Genomic DNA, 20,588 nt, shown 5'->3' on the forward strand with positions numbered 1-20,588 from the left:
GGACAAAGCCCGGGGCCGCCGCCGCCGCCGCCAACTCCGCGCCTGGCGGGTGGGGGACGCGCAGCGAGGGAGGCCGCGGCCGCCGCTGGGTTTGGCCCCGCTCGGCTGCCGTGCGCTAGGGGCCGCGCGGGCGCCGCGCCCCCATTGGGCACCAAAGCAAAAGGCTCGCCGCCATTGGCCGCCGGCCCCCGGAGCGCCCGCCCAGCGCCGTGACGGGACCGGGATGGAGCGGCGGCACCGCGCGGGGGAGGGAGGAGGGAGGGGGGGAAGGAGGCGGGGCCCGGAAGGGAGAGCCGCTCTCGGATTGGCCGGCCGCGTTGCCGTGGTTGCCGCTTCTGCCCCGCTGATTGGCCGGGCCGTGTCTCCGTGCTGCAAGGGAAGATTACGGGCGGGGGTCAGATGAGGGGAGGCCGGGCGGGGGCTGAGGGGAAGCCCCGCCCCCTGCTCACCCCCCCCCGCGCTGTGCACGCGCGGCGGCCGTTACCGTTACCGTCGGCGTTACCGTTATAGTCACTGTCACCGTCGCCGTTACAGTCACTGTTGCCGTTACCGTTACCGATGTGCCCAAGCAGGACCCCCTGCCACTGTCCCTCCGTCCCCGCCACTGCCGTATATTGCCCATTACCGCCAGTGAACCCGGCACCGGGAGCGAGGCGGGGCCGGCCCCGGGCTGACCGGCGGGGCGGGCAGCGAGCTGCCGTCGTGCCCCGCGCGCCGCCCCCGGCCGGCCCGGCGGTGCCCGCAGCGCCTTTGTTCCGCGCTCGCCGGCATGCCTGGGCTGCCGGCTGCCCTGCCGGGGTGGCCCCGGCATCGCGGTGTCGCAGAGGTCCTCCTCTCGGGGTTTCCCTGCTGGCTGCCTTCATGGCTTCACCGCCAGGGACAGGCCATCGTTTCCCCAAAGACCGAAAAAATAACGTTTTTCTGGAAAACACTAGGCTGGAGCTCCCCGGTTTTGAGCTAACAGTCCCTTTCCTACCTGTTCTTATCCGTACATTTACATCTCTGCTACTATGGCAAGCAGCGAGGGCTGCGGGAGTACATTTGTGTAGAAGTCTCTGATGATTCTCAGCTTAATCCTTCCCCACCCTGTACATTTTTTATTAGCCCGGTGAATGGACTGCTGCCATGGAGACGTCAAGCTCAGCTCAAAATAGCTAATAAGGCAGAATTAGAAAGGGGAGCATGGCCGGTTCAAAAGGGGGGAAGGGAAAAGGCAATTTTAAGCACCGGCGGATGAGATGCGGCCAGGAGAGAGGGAAGGCACACGGGGAGAGATGAAGGGCTCAGCCACGAAGACGCTGAGACAGAATGATGCTTCCTGAGGGGGGAAATGTGGGGGCCAGCTCAGGCAACGTATCCTCCTTCTCTGCCATCCCATGTGCCATTTCATTTCCTTGAAAAGCCTTCCAACCAAGGTTATAAATGCATGCAAAATACAGAGCTTCTGTTATTTTTTTAAAAAGCAGAACAAAGGAAATGCGGGGACAAAGGCACCGTGTGCAGTACGTCCTGAAGATCAGAAAGGTTCGTGCTGCAGAGAAGTGCTTGATGTCATTTTCGTTAGGGAGGATCCACCCATGACACAGGCCTCCCAGTGCAACTGGGGGGCGATAACAACCGGTCTCCGATGAATAACGTTTGTGGGTTGTCGTGAGGAAATGGGGACTGAATATCCCAGCAAACGTTGAATGGTTTCAGTAGCCTTCACTGCTCTATCTGTCCTTTCATTATTCCGTTGTTATTTTAAAAATAGTGCTTTGAGAAAGGTTAATGTGAATTATAACCGCTGCCTAGACTAGAAGCATTATCCTGCCTGACTGCTTTAACATAAAACTATTTTGGCAGTTAAAATTCTCATTTTTATAAATGGGAGTTATTTCTCAAATCTTTTACACAAACTTCAGTACCGAGAATATTTCCTGACCTGACTACTAAAACCTCAATAAAGTAAACTAAATAATATAGTTTTTACTCTATGGGGGAAAAATAAGAGTTGTGATTATATACCTACAAAAAAGGCCGTGCCAGTGTATAATTCAAGTTTTCGATGCACTGTTGTCCCACAGTCCACCAAGAACAGTTTGAGGAGGCTGCTAGAAGGAATTCTATTTCAGAGGAATTAGAGGTTATTATTTTAATTATCTGGTATTTCTTTCTACCACTTACAGGAAGAGCTTCCATCTCCCTAAGCACTTCCTCTCCATTTAAAGATAAGAATTTCCAAGTGGTAATCTAGAGCACGTAATGAGTAAAAACATTGCTATCAGATTACAGTTTCTGTATAGTAAGAGGCAAGCACCAATGCCACATAATCAAGTGCCTTGTGTATTTCTAGACATTCAAATACACCCACGTGCACTCTTGAGAGACACCGTTAATGTAATCGCAGCAAGCAAATTATTTTCCTTTTCTTTACTGTAGGTCATAGATCATCTATCAGAGCTCTGCTGCCGTTTTCTGTGCCATTTTTACAGTCATATTACAATTTTGATAAGTAAACACCCTTCTCACAGCCTTCTGAGTTTGTTTTGGGTTACAAGCATACTAGTTTCTGTGACTTTTTTTCTGTTTTTACTGCATTTCTTTATGTAGTGTTTTTTGTTGTTGTTTATTTTCTTCTTCAGCTTGCCTTTTAAAATAATTCTTGATTTTACTGTTGTCCATCACCTTGGGATGGATTCCTTTTCTCCTTATGCTTTCTTTTTAAGTTTCCTTCTCCCTTACTTTTCTCATAAACTTTTACTTCCTTCAGTGTAGATGAGGTGTAGACTAGGATAAAATCTTTACATAACATGAACATAGTATCATTGTAGATGCAGAGGAATAAGTGCAGCTCAGTGTTAGCAGGTCAGAGAAAACAAAGGCTTTTTTACTAACACTTTGCTTGTGGCACATGCCACAAATGCTACAGTAGCCTGTTTTCTAGCGAATATTTGTCCTCCAGTACCAACTGGCCCTGTACATTCAAAACCCAGTGAAACTGGAGGATATCCTCCTCAATTTGTACCTTTGCCTGCCAAAGCTTGTCATCCATAGTACTACAGGAGGCATTTCCACTTTCCATTGGCAAGGCTGAAAGGAGGATTTTTTTTGTTCCATCATTCCCTATCACAGCTGGGCATAAGCAGCATTCAGTGGTTAGTGTTCCGATTTGTGGTTTCTTCTTCATGAACTTTTAATGATCACATCCTGATCATGAATTGTTTCTTTGTTTAACAGCTCGTAAAGAGGCAGAAACAGACAAGCAGGCAGCTCTTCAGGTAAAAAAAAAGGCAGCACTTGGCTTCCAGCTGCTCAGGACACAGAGGTACGGAAAATGGTCTAGCCACAGGCTGAGAAACTGGCCTCAGCTTTCAGAGAATGCTGTTGGAGCACGAGTTAGGTTGACAGACACTCCTGCTTTGTCTGCAATTATTTTGAGCGCCATTTGTAGGAGAGGTAACAGAAGCACTTGCCTGTTAGATCACTTTCAATCATTTTTCTCTGATGTGCAGGGAAGAGCTGACACAGTGCACAGGCAGATCCCTCAGGTCAGCATACCCTCTGAGCACAGACAACCGCCTCACATGTATTTCTGTTGGCAGCTTTTTCCTTACCTGGAAGAAAAGCCTGAAGGCAGTTGCTGCAAGAACAACTTGCCATTTAGAGTGCCCTTAGCATGCAGGGTTTCCTGGAGTAGCGTCCTGTGCCCAGCTTGGGTGGCAGGCACAACAGGTCTTCAGCTGGCCCAGCTTTCCATGTCTGTCGCTGTCCTGTTCCTTGCTCTCATTGTCCCGTTGCACATGCTTCATTTTGCATTCTTTCCTGTCATGCTTTTCACAAAGTTTACTTCCTGTCTCCCTTCTCAGGAACCTGTTCACTGTCATTGTTACTCTATTTTTTTTTCCTCTTTCCAAACTGTCATTTCCAGCTGTCATTCTCGAGGAACTCGAGGAACCTGCTGTTCCTAGCAGTCCTTCCTTCTAGTATTAAAAGCAGGCCCCCCAAACTTCATACCCCTTACAAGGGAAACATTACCATTTCCCATATAACACAATAGCATCTCAGCTCATGTAAGAGGGTAATATCCATCTTACAGATGCCTCCATGTACACCAGAGAAAAAGGTAGGCCATACGCTCTCCAGCAGGAACTTCACAACCATCCAATAGACTTTTATCATTTAAGGTTCCTCGCAGAAAACTGGTTTATCACACTCAACTGCAAAGCCAGCTCCAGGAAGAGAGACAAAAGCGCATTGGGAAGACGCGTATGGGACATTCCTGGTCAGTGTCACACTGGTACTGCTGTAAGCTTCCCTCTAGCTACTCACACACCATTTGTATTTTAAGTCCTTACTTAAAACTTTATTTGAATAGTGAACATTAGCAGAAACTGTGTTGATTCTCTTTCCATCACAGTAAAATGCCTCTTGCTGTAACATCTGGCATTCTGTACTTCTGCAATCTAGGCTACGTAGTCACTCTTAAAATGAATTTTGACTACATGAAATTGAACAGGGAACACAAGCTAAGGCTTGGCTAGGAATAATTTGTTACATAATTAGCACAGTGACAAGAGTAAATCAGAACCTGTATTCTATCAAGTATGGTAGGCATAGGGATTGTTCTCATGTTTCTTTTCCAACCTGCTGTTTTCAGTTGCTTGCATCCATCAGAATTTTTTCCAATTTTTCATTTGTTTGAAAGCGGTCCTTTTATTTCTAGAAAGTCTGATGGGGAGAGAGCCTTGGATGTTCTTTTGATCAAACTGTATTCACAATAGCTACAGAACTTCAGAAAATTAAATAGATAGCTCTAAAAGCTGTACTGATTTTGGATATAATAAGTTGGAGATGAAAAAATATTTGGCAAGTCAAACTGCATTTTTAGGTGACAACATGTTTCAGGATTCGAGAATGGAACCCTGCGATCAGTAAATCTTTTAACGTCATTACCTTGTGAGCCTGGCCTTTTCATTCTCTTGAGCTAGCCTAGATGGGAAAACAACAGCAGGTGACACACCAGACAGCAGGTACACCAACAGCAGGTGACAACAGCAGCGTACCCAACAGTGGTGGTGACAGCCAAGCAGCTGGTGCACTGCTGGCAGGAACAGCTCACCTGAAGACTTGGCACTAATGTTTAGAGATTTTAGGTCCATCCAAGAGCTCTACAGAAAGCCAGAGTGTTTTCAAGCTTTTGTACAACTGCCTGGAGGATATTAACGTAAGCTGAGAAATCTGGTTGTGTTCTGAATTCAGACAAGGCTGTATGTTCTAAGCAAATTGCTCTATCTGCGGAAGATTAATGATTGAGCTCCTCCTTTTTGTAAGGCCTTGCATAAATTCTCAACGTAGAAATTTGGGATCAGCATAGATTTTTTTTTTCAGATTTGACAAGTCTTACAGCCTTGAGATGTTGTTACCAACAGATCAAACTCTGGAATGCCACTTCAGCAATAAAAATAGCAGTATCAAGTCTTTATGGTGTCTCCTTGTCTTCACTTAAATGGTAGTATTCATTCCAGTAAGTCAAAACACTGTTAAAATCCTTTCTTTCAGTGTCTTTAAGTGTCAGTGTTTGATGGAGACTGTGTTCACCATAACACGATAGAATTAGTAACCTCGTTCACAGTTTCTATGTTTTCCAAAATAGGAATGGGTTTGGGTTTGCAGTTTTCCTTCCATTTTTTTGTTCCCCAATTTTACTCCTCTTGGACTACACTAATTCTGCAACTAATGCTGCAAATACAGTACACATCTGTAACTTGTCACAGGCCCGATATGAGTACTAAGCCTCTCCTTTGTGAATTTATGTACAGATTACTAAACAGATCATGCAGTCTTTAACCTTACACAGGGAAACCTCTAACTGTTGCAGCAATAATTTAATGTACAAGGTTTTATATACTTGCTACATTAAATCAATTAAGTAAGAAACACCGAATGGAGCTGGAAATGGTAAGATGTCAATGTTGAAGTTTATTTGAATAAAAAAATCAGGATGTTGATTACATAAGCAACTTATGGAAGCCAAATTTACCATTTTGGTGACTGTCAGACAAATTATGGTCATTGTGGTCTATTAAAAACTGGTCTATACTTAATCTGGATTCCAGTACCAAATGCTAATGAACATCAACTATACTCCTTGTTACCTATTTCAGAAAAAAAAAAAAAAAAGGAATTCTGAGGGCTGTGGCTAGTCCCTGCACACACATGCAAATAACCTAGTGAGCCTGTTTGCCAGCTACAACACTCCTATTTTCATAGTTTTGAGGCTATTTTTCCCACATTTTTTACTCTCTTAAGGTCTCAGATCTCCACTTCTATCTCAGAAAATATGTTAAGAATGGGAAACAAACCAAGCCGCAGTAGTAAACCTAAGGAAAAAAACCAACAACCCAGAAGATTCAGTATTTTACTGGGTTATATCAGGATTACGTCTGACAAAGAAAGAATGCACCAACTAGGATTAGCAGTACAGATAATTGAATTACAGAACCGTAAGTCCCTTCAGCCTTTTTTCTATATTTCAGTTAAATCCAGCACACCACACATGGGAGATCCATGACAAATGCTGAACAGCAAACCTCATTAATATAAGCATCTAAAATGATGGACACTGCAAGCGATCTGCAAGTTCTTTCTTCTCTATTTAATCAATCCATCTTCAAAATCACTTCTAAATATTTTTAATTAGTTTGCGTTCCGTTTAGGTACCTTGCATGGTAAGGGTGCTATATAAAACCAAATTAAGTTATAGACATGATCACCAGCATGATTCCCATAACCAATTGTTGCTTTTTGTTTCACGCATTTGGGTGATGTATGCCCCGGGAATTATTCAGCCGTTCATCCAGTAGTGCAGTTTCAGTACTTTATTTTCAAAGTCTTTTACTAGCTAGTTTAAAACAAGTGAACAAATGAAATGTAAAGTGTTCTTTATTAAATAACTCAGAAGTTAAAGCAAATTGCGCGATTAAAAAAGACAGTCACGCTTCTAAAGGATTTTTACAGCAGGAAATAAATTGCGACCAATAAGCATTTCAGTCTAGCAGCCAAAATGTCCTCACTTTAGTGGAGTTAATTTCGGTCCTCAAATTGTGACTTGTTTTTTAAAAGATACGCTGCTAGAAATTCAATAGGATTTGGCGGTCTGTAAAGAAAAGTAAAGAAGTAATTATTTTTTGTTATATGAAACTAGGTAGCTGAAGAACTAATTACCTTCTCTGAAAAGCAACGTAACTCCTCTCAAACACTTGGAAGCACTGACTCAGGGATGGCCCAACTACCTAGACAAACCCACTAAGTTTCCAGTTTACATCTGGTCAGTAAGTTTTTAAGAAGGAACTGCAGGTTCCTTATTAAATACTAGAAGTCCTCAACCTGAAGCAAAAAAGTTACGTAGCTTAATTATGTGATCTGTGAAGAATCACCTCCTTTTGTTCATTTTGGATTTGCTACCTGGTAGCTTAATCTGATTACCGTACAGAAGAGATTACAAAACAGTAATAATCCATTGCAATCCATCGCCTCCACACTATTCATGATTTAACAGATTCCTAACATATTGTCGCTCAGAAATCTCTTTTCCAGGTTACAGCACTGTCTGTCGAGCCACTCTGTATACAGATGGCATTCCATACTTCTCACCACCTTGTCACTCCTTTCTCTTACTTTTTCACACTGTACTAGAATACAGGAGAATTGGAATTACACGTAATATTCAAAATATAAGAAAGCTATATATTTAAATATCAACATGCTTGTTTGTACCCCTTCAAATTCTAAATCCTAGCATTCAGAATTCATTGATTGAGCAATGCACTGAAATTATTAACAGTTTAAAGATATTTTTCACAAGGGTAATGGTCACTTGATAAAGTTCACATGCAATGATTGACAAATTGATCAATTTAGAAATACAACAGAACAGCCTATTCTGTAAAAACTTTGCCAGCATCATTAGTAAATTTTGTCAGCCACTTTTTCAAGTTTTTACAAATGATCCTTTCCATGACTATAGTGCTGAGCTTTGTTCACCATGGAAATTCATCGTTTACTTCTACCCTAGTCTTGTATAGCACAGCGAGTTCCTCAACCATATAAAGGCTTTTCCTCATCCATATAAAGGCTTTTTCATTAATCCCACAACAATCTGCTCTCTTTAAGAGCCTTTCGTGACAGACTGTGTTAGAAGACTTCTGGAAATTTAAGCAGACTCTGTAATTTGGACTCCTGCTTACAAAGCAAAGGTGCCTTTGGCTCCTTCAGTGAACATCAAGAGACTCATAAAAGTCATGTTGATGCCTCCCAAATGGCATTCAGTCTGCAGCACAACTCCCACAGCTGGCAACTGAAGATGGGCATCCTGCCTCCAGGGCACGGTGTACCTTCCTCTTTTGCCTATTTAGCAGCCTGCACGATTAGTTCACAACTAATGCACAACTCCTTCTGAGGTTAAGATGCTGCTCACTGTTCTTCTGGCTATAGGTACAGTGAGGTGATTGTGGTCATCGCATCAGGTTTTGATGGTATTTCAGCAAAATGGAGAAATGGTTCCTATGCAGTGTGACTCACCAATAGTTCAGACAAATTCATTTGGATAAGGTGAACAACTGTTTGTTACTTTTGAAGAATTCACCTCTCCACTGACTGATGAGAGATTTGGGGCACCTTGCAGAAGAGCCTTTACTGAAAAGATTAATCATCAGTTTACTTCTTATTGTGTTACAGACACAGCAGGGTCAGCCTCATCCATTAAAGAGTGTTTTAAATCTTACTAAGATGCACGTCAGGCTTGATTTGTCTTTGTTTCTTTCTTTGAAATGGCAAACAGAACTCTATCATCACACACTATTGAAATCTTGTTCAAAACTAGAACAACTTCTTCCCTTGTTTTTGTAAGGTGAATTACGTGACAAGATTAATGAAAAATATTCTTTTCCCTCCAAAAACTTTGCAGTAGCACACCTCACTGGAAGATAAGAAATTCACTGAATTACTCTTATGTTAAGTGAGAAGCGCATCTTGCTGTGTTCGCTCACAGTATTTATGAACCTATTGTAAATAATCTCTTACAACCATGAAGCTAACAAGACCATGTCTGGTGTGCGAGATCAGAAAAAGTTACATGCTACCCACGCCTGAGACCTACTTTCTTCCTAAGAACAGAAGGAAGATTTCAGAATCTTACCTCTCTTTTGCAAGAACAGCAAGTCCCTGTAGCAAGATAGGTACAACTGTCTGATCCAAGTAGGCACGCGTGGGTAATGACTGGAGATCCACCTTCTGCTTTGATGTTTTTTCTGCGTTTATTTTCTCATTTTCTACTATCCTCTGAAGGAGTAAGAAGTAAATGAACGTTGGTAATAGTGGCAAGATCTACTTTGAAGCGCAAGTGCAAATAATACCCACTTCTCTGCAAGTTCACTTAAAATAATTTCTTTACATCTTTTAAGAAAACTTAAGCGTGCAGTTTTCTTTGGACAAACCTAAACCAGAGGAGCCTTCTGCTTAATTCTTACATTTTGAGAGAACAATGTTAGGAAGTCCTAAGTTTAATATAAGCAGTCCCAGTTGAATGATTCCTGCACGCATGCACTTCCAACGCAAATGCTAAAAGCATCAGAAATTTAGGGGAAGTCTGACAGAAGAGACTCTGCTCTATTGAAGTACAGATGGATACTTTAAGATACACAAAATGCTTCCAAGCCTTTTGGTCAAAAGCCACTGAATCATCTTAAAACTACTAACTGTAGCTAAAAAAAAAAAAAAAAGGATACCCTACCACTACCAGTGAACCAAATATATTCAACACAACAAACAGGGATCCACCAATATGTGACCAATGGATAGGGTTACAATTCGGTAATGGAAACTTAGGTATAAAGGCAAACAGTTTTCAGGGAGATCAGTAAAAAGGACATTTAAAAAGTTTCTGCATGACCTTAGCATACAATATGAGGTTATAACGGAGGAAGACAGAAGGCATTTCTCTAGTGAGCAGGAAACAAACATCACAGAGTAAATAAACATCTAACCCACGCCGTTACCAGGAGCAGCGAGACTGGATTGTTTCTACTCTCAGGATAAGTAATTAAAGCTAGCCTGAACTATTCTGATCCAATGTTCCTATTTACAAGAGTACTAAAGGAACTCCTCCCTTTGATAATTTCTTAGGAATGCCATCAACTCGTCCTATTCCCCTCCCTGTCATAAAAGTCTGTCTGGCTTTTTGTGGCATAACATGTTTATGGAACAGATAACCATCACAGGAGAGCTCCCAAAGAAATCTCATTAAAAGGTTCACGATTTGCCTCAGTAGCATTTACTACAAAGGAATCTGCAATCTCTCGGTGCAGTTTCCACCTCGCTTTCTTAGGAACATTATGCTTTAAGTTTAGCTTCAACATTTTCACTCGTGATCAGGATTATGATTTCTGCTGTACTTTAGAGCAACAAAATCGCCGTTACCTCTACGTTTTCAGTGAGTCCGTACTCAGAATGGGGGTTTTCTGGAACCTGTAACACAACACACGGTCAGCACGGCGCACACGCCGCTTTTACACACACAACAGGACGCACACCCCAAACAACACAATACCTGTGGCTGCCCCTCCATGATCTGCTCCGCCTCCATGACTGGAAACGTGGAAGCCGCTCGATACACGGGCACCTTGGGAGGCAACACAAGACCGGGCAGCGGGATGAGACGGGGACGGGAGCGCCGGCCGAGCGCTAAGGCGCGGCAGCGGAGAGCGGCCGCCTGTGCTCCCCCACCAACGGCCCCGTCCCGCTCTCACCGCCGGGCCCAGCGCCCCCCGCCCCAGCCCCCCGCGACTTGTTTTGGCCTCAGGGAAACGCTCGCTCCGGAGCCGCCGCCGCCCCCGCCACCACGCGCATGCGCAAGGCGCAGCCCTGCCCACCCCCAGCGGGCGCTGCGAGGGGCGTCGCCTTGGGCGGGGTCTTCTCCCCTCTCAGCCCTTCCATTGGTACTAACAAGGCGTATAACTAACAAGGTGGAGGAGGGACCTTCCCCGCGGCTCTCAAAGGAGTACCAGAGGAGTCGGGGAGGCTCCACGTTGTTGTTCACTTGTGCTCTAGTGTAACTGATTCTTAATGGTGATGAATTACAGAATCGTCTAGGTTGGAAGAGACCTCCATGATCACCGAGTCCAAGCTCTGACCTAACACTAACAAGTCCTCCACTAAACCATATCCCTAAGCTCTACCTCTAAACGTCTTTTAAAGACCTCCAGGGACGGTGACTCAACCACTTCCCTGGGCAGCCCATTCCAATGCCTCACAACCCTTTCAGTAAAGAAGTTCTTCCTAATATCCAACCTAAACCTCCCCTGGCACAACTTCAGCCCATTCCCCCTCGTCCTGTCACCAGGCACATGGGAGAGTAGCGCTGCTTGGGGTTGTTGTGCCCCAGGTGCAGGACCCAGCACTTGGCCTTGTTTGAAATGAAGCGCATTTATACCTCCGAGTTTAAAATGGCCAACGGTAACAGGGCTGACTGTTAGCAGAGCGAAAAGCAGGATCAACAAACGGGGTGTAAGTGGTCTCAGGTTTGACACTGCAGGGCTTGGACAGGCTCCAGACCAGCACGCTGTCTGTGTGCCGCTTTGGGAACCTAGTGCTGGCAACCGTACCTCATGTCGAGGAGGCTGGGTGGAAACACAGAAGGCACCATCCTGAGGTTGTTTTTCTGAAACCTAAAACAAAACAGGGATGCTTAAAAAAATTCGTCATGCAGAGGAGTGAGAGAGTAAGGGGTGAAGAGGTTGGAAGTTCTCTTCTATGAATTTTTCAATACGTTTTTTTAGTATGTCAATGCTCAAACTATATGTGGAGTGCCAGAATTTGTTGTAGCAATGGCTACCAAGAAAACCATTTCTTTTACCTCTAATCGCCCCCATTTATACATTCTCTGTTCTGTTAGGTTTTTGCTCTAATAAACGATAGTGAGAACAGGTTTCTAACCTCCTACGCAATGGTTTTCATGTCAGGGTAGCTGCACATTCTCTTTGCTACAACTGTGGTGATTGCTCCAATTCGTACATCTCGTGCTGAGGTACCACAGTCTCTCTCTCCTGTATTTTGTCCTCGCTCTGCAGGCTGAGGCCTCCTCCTTCAGGATGAAGTCATGTCAGATGGAAGAGCTGATCTAAGAGTTGCCCGCTCCCGAAAACAGGTCTCACTTCTTCCCCCACCCTTTTCTGGTGTTCATTAGGAGCTCTGCTAAGGTAGGTCAACTCAGTAAGCCAACAGAAAACCATCCATTGTTCTGATTTGAGTTGGCTTTTTATTGGTTGTTTGTTTAAGGCTTTTTTAAAACTGTATTAATTTTATGCTAGATTAGTAGTGTATTCACTGAAATTGTCCATGAACTTAAAGCCAACTTAAAATAGGAGGGTAGGGTGATCAAACTGACTCACAGATCACTCGAGTATTTAATATTCGTAGTAGCAAATTGGTTTTGTAGGTTCTCACTAAAAGCATTACCATTTGTTTGCAATTCCTGACATGTCTACTTCTTAAACTGTGTTTTGACTTAACAAATTATTCCCCTAACAGGTCCATTGTTTAGTAGTATATAATTCTATTACTATGACAAAGACAGATGCCTTACAAAAGTTACATGCTTTTTTTTTTTTTTTTTAATAACAGTACCTGAATAGATTGAGTAATCAGGGTTGTTTGAGACTTGTCCACAAACTCCTCCTGCCATTCCATCTGTCCTTTGATTTATTGGTAATATATTCCTTCACTTTCTCTTCTGTTATTTTGCACAGAATTGGGTGATAGAGGCTGTAGGTGGATAGTCTGTCACATGGCTTACGGCACTTCATGTTTTTGAATGCTACAGAATAATAACGCTGCTTGAAGTTTCAAGAAGCTTATTGGTATTCCAAAATTTGTTAAAATTTTTAGGAAATTCAGTTTGTTAATGAGTAGTGCAATGAATAAATTCAATTTGATAATCAGTAAAGAAGTGTCCTTTACTGTTTTATTTATTTATTTATTTATTTTGGTTTTTTTTTGAAGGAGAGGTGTACTAGGAGGATATAATAGTTACTGTTTGTGGTTATGGATAGATTGGAGAACACTTGTAACAAAGAGTGGTTGTTTTTTTTTTGATAGAAGCACATCTTTCTTGACAAATACAGAAAATAAAATACTTAGTGAACATTATTGTTTTTTTTTTTCACTGAGGTTTACTTCAAGTGTCATGAATATTTTGTTACATATGTTGTTGCATGTGTTAATTCTATATTTTATACGTTAACAGAACTAATACTGTTTTTTAAATATTAAATTTATTAAAATATTAAATAAAATTTATTTTTGTTTTTAAATATTTTTAATTTATAAATATTTTTATAAAAATAAATATATTTTTAAATAAAATTTAAAACATTAAATAAAAAAATTTAAAAAATAAAATATTAAAAAAATATTTTTAAAATAAAGCTACCCTCCTCATTTGAGAAAAACAATACACATTACCAGGAATATTTGTATGTGGCATCAGCAGACATGAAAGAAACATAGCTTAATAATAATTTAGCAAAAGAAGATTAACACATTTGGGACAGTAGTCGTTTGAATTTGGTGTGTCCCCTTAGTTATACCCTTCCCCTGCCCCTCCAATTCTGTGCTATAACCTGGGGCAGCTGATGCTCTGAACTAATTCCTATCTTTATAAGCCTTGGGGACAGGCTAGATTACTATGTACAGTTCTGGGGTGTGGAAGGACGGCCTTTGGTTACGCGAAGTCCGTGCCTCAGTGCTTTATCTGTGGGACTGCTGGGGCGGGACTGAGGCGCAGAGGGGTTTGTGGTGGCATCGAGTATGGCCGTAGCAAGAACACGAACAAAAATCTTGCTGGGGCGGCCGTGCCCGGGCCGACCCGTCCCAGCCTACAGCTCCCGTCAGGCCGCGCTCCGCTTCGCGCGGCCGCGCGCCGTCCCCGCGCCGCTAGGCATGCCGGGAGCTGTAGGCGCCCCGCGGCGCCATCCCCGCCTCCTATTGTGGCCCGGCCCGCGGCGCGCCGGCAAGGGCGGGGAGGGCGAAGGGGGGGGGTTGGGGCGGTCGTCGGGGCGTCGCCGCCGCCGCTGCCATGGCCGGTTGTTGTCAGTCGCTGGCAGCGGGGCATGGCGACGGCGGTGAATGAATTCCCCGGGCGGCCGAGGGAAGAAGAAGGGCTCAGCCGGCTGCGGCTCCGCGGCCTCCCCCTCCCCGCCGCCCGGGCCGGCTCCCCCCGTGCCGCCGGCGGGGGCGGCGGCGGCGGCGGCTGCGGCAGCAGCGGCGTCCCCGTCCCCGTCCCGGTCCCGGTCGCGGTCGCCGCACAAGCGGAACCTGTACTACTTCTCCTACCCGCTCGTCGCCGCCTTCGCCCTGCTGCGCTTCGTCGCCTGCCAGCTGGGGCTGCTCCTCGCCTGGCTCTGCGAGCGCCTCTCCCGCGGCGCCCTCATGGCCGCCAAGGGCGGCGGGGCCGCGGCCGGCGGGGCCGAGCCCGGCGGGGCGGCCGAGAGGGTGCGGGCCTGCCACAAGCGGGCCTTCGAGTGCATCTCCGTGGCGCTGCGCATCGACGAGGACGAGAGAGGTAAGGCGGGCCTCGGGCCTCCCCGGGGCGGCCTCCGGGCAGCGGCAGCAGCCCCTTCTTCGCCAGCCGCTGTGCTTGTAACCTTCCACGAGCGTCCTCTTACAGCCACCGTCACTGGACCGTGGATGTTCACTCTTAAATTAAATAGGAGTGAAGATGATGTGCCCGTTTTTTTTTTTCTTTTGTCCAAAGCGTTTCAAACCCCCCTAATAACAGTAGCAAACACAAGTGCGTTTACTTTAGCCATTCAGCCTAAATACAGCAGCACAGCATCCAAAAGGTGGCCTTGTGGGGCGTGCTGCGCCGGGTTTTTAAATTCTCTGGAAACATCAATAGGCCTTATTGTGCGCTTTCAGCTCAGCTTTAAGTGCGGTATCCCAGAGGAGGAGGTTAAAGTATTGCAATGGGCTTTCAATAAAAGGGACGTGCTGAACGCACCATAAAAGCGAGGTGTGTGTCTTGCTTTGCCTCGACAGTTTGGGAGTGGCAGTGGTAATCTCTGGGGGGAAAAAGAAAAAAGAGCGTCATGTGCATCGTGGTTAGTTGCCAAGAGATGCACGGTGTCAGAGCGTTGAGGCTTACAGGAGCAAAACGAGAAAAAAGGTGAGGTAGCTTAGTGCCCCAGCGTTGTCCGTAACTACTCTGTGCAAAGTAGCCAGGCATTCAATTGTCAGATACAAGCCACAGCAGCGCAGCAGGTAACATGGTGGTTTTAGGGGTAAACCTTCAGATCTTGATCCTTGTCGTAGATGTGCTTTATGGGTACTTTATATTTGTCACATATGAATTAGCTGTACAGCTCATGTATTTGTAAGAAAAAAAACTTTGCTGCTAGCACAAACAGTTGCAAAGCTGTTTTAATTCTGTAAATGCAATATTCATTTCATTGAGAAGGAGCTCACTTTGTTTTAATGCATAGATTTGTTACTTGCTTATCTGTTTTTATTGGCTGTCCCACCTGAATATGTGTATAGCTTTTAATTTATTTGTTAATTAAATAGATTTTCGTAACTTCCAACAGAAAATAATATATTAGGTATAGTATATGAAATCATTGGGATTTCTGGACTGCTTAATACCCTGTCAGTTACGTGGAGTTGTTGCTGTTCTGGAGGCTGTGTGTCCTTCAGTAGTTACCGCATCAGTTCTGATAACTTACACTCCTGAATTATTGGTAAAATTGTTATTCTTGCTTTGGTATCTTCAAAGTCAAGCTTCATACTCCATTTTCTTCTGGGCAACCATACCGAGGAGGCAGCTGTGCTGGGTTGACCCCAGCCAGCAGCTGAGCACCCGCAGAGCTGCTCACGTATTCCCCTCAGCAGGGTCAGAAGAGAGCAGGGAGAGCAAAAGTGAGAAAACTTGTGCGCTGGCGTGAGGGCAGTTGCACGAGTGAAGGAAAGGGGAGGAGGGAACAAGCGATGGAAAGGCAGTCACTTACCAAGTACCTGCATGCAGACCAATGCCTAGCCAGTTTCTGAGCAATGAAAGTTGGCCCCCCTACACATATACCAGCCCTGTTCTTCCCCTACCTGAGCTTTTATTTCTGAGCATGACATTATATCACACGGAATATCCCTGTGGCCAGTTTGGGTCAGTTATTCTGCTTCTGCGCTCCCAGGGGAGCAGAGTGAGGAAAAGAAATCCTTGAGGCTGCGCAAGTAGCATTCAGCAACAGCCAAAACATTGGAGCGTTGCCAGCGCTGGTTTGGTCACAAATCCAAAACAAAGCCCCGGACAGGCAGCTGTGAAGAAAACTAACTCCTTCCCGGCACATCGGGGACTTCTGAGGAACGCGACTTGTTTCATGTCTTCATCAGTGAGAGCTGGTAGATTGTTCCGTTTGGACTCAGAGCACGGCCTTTACAAGCTGCTCGGCTTGGCGTCTTGCTTTCAAAACTCCGGCTAGAAGGTGGAAGCGGGATTTTAATGATGTCCTGGGCACATTTGCAGCTGCTGTTTGGAACAGCAAAGCAATTCAGGCAATAGCAAAGGTGGCTGGAATCGCCTCCAGTTTGATTTCTAATGGCTTTAAGCAGCACTGAATTTACACTGCAGTTGAAACCGCTTCTGTAGGTGACTGGGGGAAACTTAAAAAAGGCTGCAGGGGTGATCAAAGTCACACAGCCTTTGCTATGTCATTTCAGTAGCGCTCTTTAACAGTCGGGATGTGTAACGCTGGTGGATAGAGGGCAAAAATAAAGCGATTCCCAAGGTGTGTGATGTACGCAGCTATAGGGAGGTGCTGCTGCTTCTGTGGCTTCTGTTAGAAGAGCAAAGTAAGGAATTACCTGCCGAGGGTAACTTGCCAAATGTTACTAAAAGATTTTTGCAGAGGAGGAGGAGAAAAACCTTAAGAGGCTTCTGGAAATGTATTTAAATATTTTCCTGGCACTGCAGTTTCATCAAAAATAGGTTTGGGACTGAAGTTATGAAAAGGTTTGAATGCAGAAGCAACACAATCTTTGGTACTTGGTATTCAGGAATATTTTTGTTATCTCTTCTGAAATGAGGGTAACCAAGACTTCATTCTATTTTTTTTTTTCCCCTAGCACTGGTAGCCTGTTAATGCTAGTCAGGTTTAAGTTGCAGTACCTCATGTGCTATATTCCTTCATGGAAAAGCACGCTTAGTTATGACGTTGCTAACTTAAAAGTGTATGTTTCAGCATGCAGTGAAATATCTCTTGAATACAGAGTATTTATAGAAAGGGAGGGATGTGGAGTACATCTGAGTATCTTTTCAATAGGTCACTTGATCTTAGGGTGCCGGGTGGTGCAGGTTAGGTGTGGGCGTGCTCATTGCTCTATTTGCTGTAATTTCCACGTAGGACACTATTGGTACACTGGCGTACTCTCAGCGCTACGTGTATTTTATTTCCTGGAGAAGCTGACATTCACCTGCAATACAGCAGTTCTGTGATAGGATGAACAAAGAAATATTGCCGTGGCAAATGAGCTGCTGTACAAAATTAACCAGAGGAAAGGTATCTCATTTCACTTGGGGAGTATCTCAGGCTCATTGGTTACCTTCCTGAATTTCCATGCTTCTAGTGTTATTTTGTTACTGAATATCATTGGAAGATTAAAAGTCATGTCTTGATTTGATGTTCCAGAAAGAAAAATAATGTTAATTTCACCGTTTCTGTTGTGAATATGTGTAGGATAGCTTTTTTGCCTCATTTTGTTTTAATTTTTTTTTTTAGGCGAGACGATCTCTTTTAAGGTAGATGGAGAAGGATTCCTAAATCAGGCAAAAGTGATTTGAGGCTGGTGTAATACCTGTTTGTAATAGAAAAGCTTATTTGAAACTACATAGCTACAAAGTTGACAGTGTCCCTTTAAATGTTTCTTTAAATCATAGAATTTTGTTCAAATATATCTTCCCTCACCTTACTTGTTTTACACAGCATTATATGGAACAATTCCTAAGCTTCGGTTCGCTACGCAAAATAATGGGTTCACTTCCTTTTTAAGCAGGACAAAAGGAACAAGCTGTTGAATGGTATAAGAAGGGAATTGAAGAACTGGAAAAAGGAATAGCTGTCTTAGTTGTTGGTCAAGGTAAGCCAGTTTTGGGTTTTGTGGGAAAGATTTGCATTATTGATTAATTCTGGTTTATGGCTTCCTCAAAGAGAGGAACCAATATTGCTAAATACGGTAGGTGCTAGGAACAGTCTGCTGAACGAATTCATACAGGTGTATTTCTTGTTTCAGCTGCAGGTGAACACTGGTCCATTTCTCTGTGCTACCTTAACATTCTGGTCTATAATGTATGGGACTCCTACTCCAAATATTCTTGGGTTGTACAAAGTCATAAGCAGTTTATGAAAATAAGTCTTAAGTAAAATACCTGATTTCTGAATATTTTGGCATTCCCATTATGAGTTTGGATTTGGTTTTCCAAAGCTGACAGTTGTGGATTAGTTCGTGTCTTCACTTATTGTCATTTGGAATGGCCTAATGTTGTATTTCTGGATAGCTTATGTCAAAATACCTGAATGCTTCCAACACAGAAAGAAAGTTTATGTATATGGAAACATTTTAAGCTGTAGTCTAGAAGCAGATATGCACCATGGAGAAATAGCTGTAGTGAAGGACTCAGTAAGAATCTCTGTCCTCAAAATAAGTATATTAAATAAAAAAAAAAAAAAAAGAAAAAAGAAAAGCAAAACAAAATGTAAGATTGCTTTGCCAGACTGCTGTTTTGTTTCTCAGGTATGTTTAGAAATGTTTGTGAACAGTATATGCTGACATTTTTCTTATCCAACAGCACCAGTGGCATTTGATACAACCTAAACTGCAAAATTGGGAGGGCTTGACTTGAACAGACATCACTTTTAAAGTGGTGATATCACTGCCTGTAATTCTATGCCTTTTGAAATGTAAAGGGACACGGTCAACTGATTTAAGTCTCTTAGTTTTGTCAAAATGAATTATTTTGAATTATACTTGCCTCTCAGTCACTTTTCAAGCTGTTTAAAAATCTAATTTATATGACTGCTGTTTAGAAAAATGTAGTGAAAAGGAGCATATATTAGGTCAGCATGAAGTATCAGAGAATAGGTTCCCACCTCTTTACAAGCGGTATTGTAAAAGAGACGGTGACAACTAACTTTAAAACTTTATTTAGTCAAACTAAATTTGATTAAATAAAAAGCTTCATTAGTTTTGCAGTGACGTTCCTTAGTGGAGGGGGTAGCTAAGGGGTGGGAGGAAGAAGAGGGATGGCTGGATGTCAGTATTGTAGCACTTTAAGAAGTTAATTTGCCAAATTGTGTTTTAACGTTGATTTTTCTTTGTAAGGTGATCAGTGTGAACGAGCTCGACGTCTGCAATCTAAAATGATGACAAATTTGGCAATGGCCAAGGATCGCTTGCAGCTTTTAGGTACCAGTTACAATTCATGACTTTGGAAAGTTTCTCATTACTTGCACAAGTTGATTTAATGCTTTCTTCTAAACTATGACTTGTGATTTTTAAAGTGAAGAAGTCATTCTCTGTGTAGGCTCTCTTAAGTTTGTTTTATAGTTAAGTGTAAGTAATATTTTTCAATGCTGTTGAGTTTTGAAATTTCCTTAGAAAATAGGTTTAAAAGTCACTGAGAAGTCTTTTTACCATAGCATGCTTGACTTGTAAACTGGGGGAGTGTTGTAGATGTTGGAGTTAATTTAGGATTTCTGTGTCAGAACTGTAGTAGAACTTGTGATACATTGCTGATCATGAGTGATAAGTGCACCTTCTGTAAGTGTAATGTCTTATTCCTGTTAGTTCTGCTGTCACTTACATAAAAAAAATCCTGATTATTGGTATGTAATATAATAATAATTCTTCAGCATTATGTAGGCCATAAGGTTGTGAAACCCTAATTCTTGTAACCTTTTTCTGGTAGCGTCCTATTTAATGTCTAGCAGGTAAAATTACTTCTTTTCAGAAGCATAATGTTGCATAGTTTAGACTTTATTGAAATTAAGTGGTGGATATAAGCTCTTAATGGCGAGAGTAAAACAGGCAGTGTTGGCAGTAACATCTTACAGTGCATGATAAACAGAGAAAAGCCCTCCCTTCAACCCGCAAATCCACAGCTTTGTGTGATGTATTCTCTACCTTGAGAATTTTGAAGATGCTTCCAGTTAAGTAAGTAGAGTGAAAATAAGGATATATATTGTTCTGTTAGGGAGAACTAAAAAAATACTGTTTAACTTGCACGTTTATAGCTTTGATCTTGCACGGTGGTGTTCTCAGTTCTACTAACGCCCTCTCCTAGCAGCATGTAGAGCTGTCAGGAAAACTAACTTTTTCTCTGCTTATACTTTGTGATTCTGTGCTTGTGAGTGGTGATTGTCGTGGTTGTCATAACATCCCTGCCAAAGCGGATTCTTCTGGTTTCTGTTGAGTTCCTGGTGTCCTTAGCTCTTTTTGTCAAGATACAGAGGGAATGTGGAATAAAGGAGGCTTGTCTGTAGAACCTTAGTATGTGCAGCAAATAT

General features: G+C 43.3%; 2 protein-coding genes and 1 long non-coding RNA gene across 12 annotated transcripts in view; 2 read left to right on the forward strand and 1 right to left on the reverse strand.

Moving 5' to 3' along the window:
* Positions 1-599: 599 nt before the first annotated feature.
* LOC121067431 lies at positions 600-5,462 on the forward strand. The gene is made up of 2 exons (XR_005818286.1): positions 600-3,307; positions 4,167-5,462. It is a non-coding gene; the product is annotated as an uncharacterized LOC121067431 (long non-coding RNA).
* A 1,383-nt stretch (positions 5,463-6,845) lies between these two features.
* Positions 6,846-10,896, reverse strand: DPY30 (dpy-30 histone methyltransferase complex regulatory subunit). 6 transcript variants are annotated; one of them, XM_040551945.1, is made up of 5 exons: positions 10,788-10,896; positions 10,589-10,660; positions 10,459-10,506; positions 9,179-9,321; positions 6,846-7,138 (listed from the first exon to the last, which is right to left on the reverse strand). In XM_040551945.1, the coding sequence occupies exons 2-5, from the start codon at positions 10,622-10,624 to the stop codon at positions 7,066-7,068; spliced, it is 300 nt and encodes a 99-aa protein (XP_040407879.1). In that variant the 5' UTR covers positions 10,625-10,660; positions 10,788-10,896; the 3' UTR covers positions 6,846-7,065. The 6 variants fall into 6 exon arrangements, with proteins under 6 accessions (XP_040407879.1, XP_040407885.1, XP_040407884.1 ...); XM_040551951.1 differs by having other exon boundaries at positions 10,820-10,842; XM_040551950.1 differs by lacking the exon at positions 10,459-10,506.
* A 3,166-nt stretch (positions 10,897-14,062) lies between these two features.
* The window catches only part of SPAST (spastin), a 36,440-nt gene continuing 29,914 nt past the window's right edge, over positions 14,063-20,588 (forward strand). Inside the window, exons 1-3 of one of the 5 annotated variants that reach the window (XM_040551931.1) lie at positions 14,063-14,599; positions 18,076-18,162; positions 19,405-19,488. In XM_040551931.1, the coding sequence (XP_040407865.1) occupies positions 14,164-14,599; positions 18,076-18,162; positions 19,405-19,488 (607 nt within the window). In that variant the 5' untranslated portion in view covers positions 14,063-14,163. The remainder of the gene's footprint in view (positions 14,600-18,075; positions 18,163-19,404; positions 19,489-20,588) is intronic. The other 4 variants (XM_040551932.1, XM_040551929.1, XM_040551930.1 and 1 more) reach the window with 4 other exon arrangements.

This window comes from Cygnus olor, chromosome 3 (genome assembly GCF_009769625.2).
Source record: "Cygnus olor isolate bCygOlo1 chromosome 3, bCygOlo1.pri.v2, whole genome shotgun sequence".
Lineage (NCBI taxonomy): Eukaryota > Metazoa > Chordata > Aves > Anseriformes > Anatidae > Cygnus > Cygnus olor.

Coding starts and splice junctions, on each gene's coding strand:
- DPY30 (XM_040551945.1), bottom strand. CDS start 10,624: ATGGAGGCGGAGCAGATCATGGAGGGGCAGCCACAG. Junction 9,322..10,458: donor GACTCACTGAAAACGTAGAG/GTAACGGCGATT, acceptor TTACTCCTTCAG/AGGATAGTAGAAAATGAGAA. Junction 7,139..9,178: donor GCTGTTCTTGCAAAAGAGAG/GTAAGATTCTGA, acceptor TTTTCTTTACAG/ACCGCCAAATCCTATTGAAT.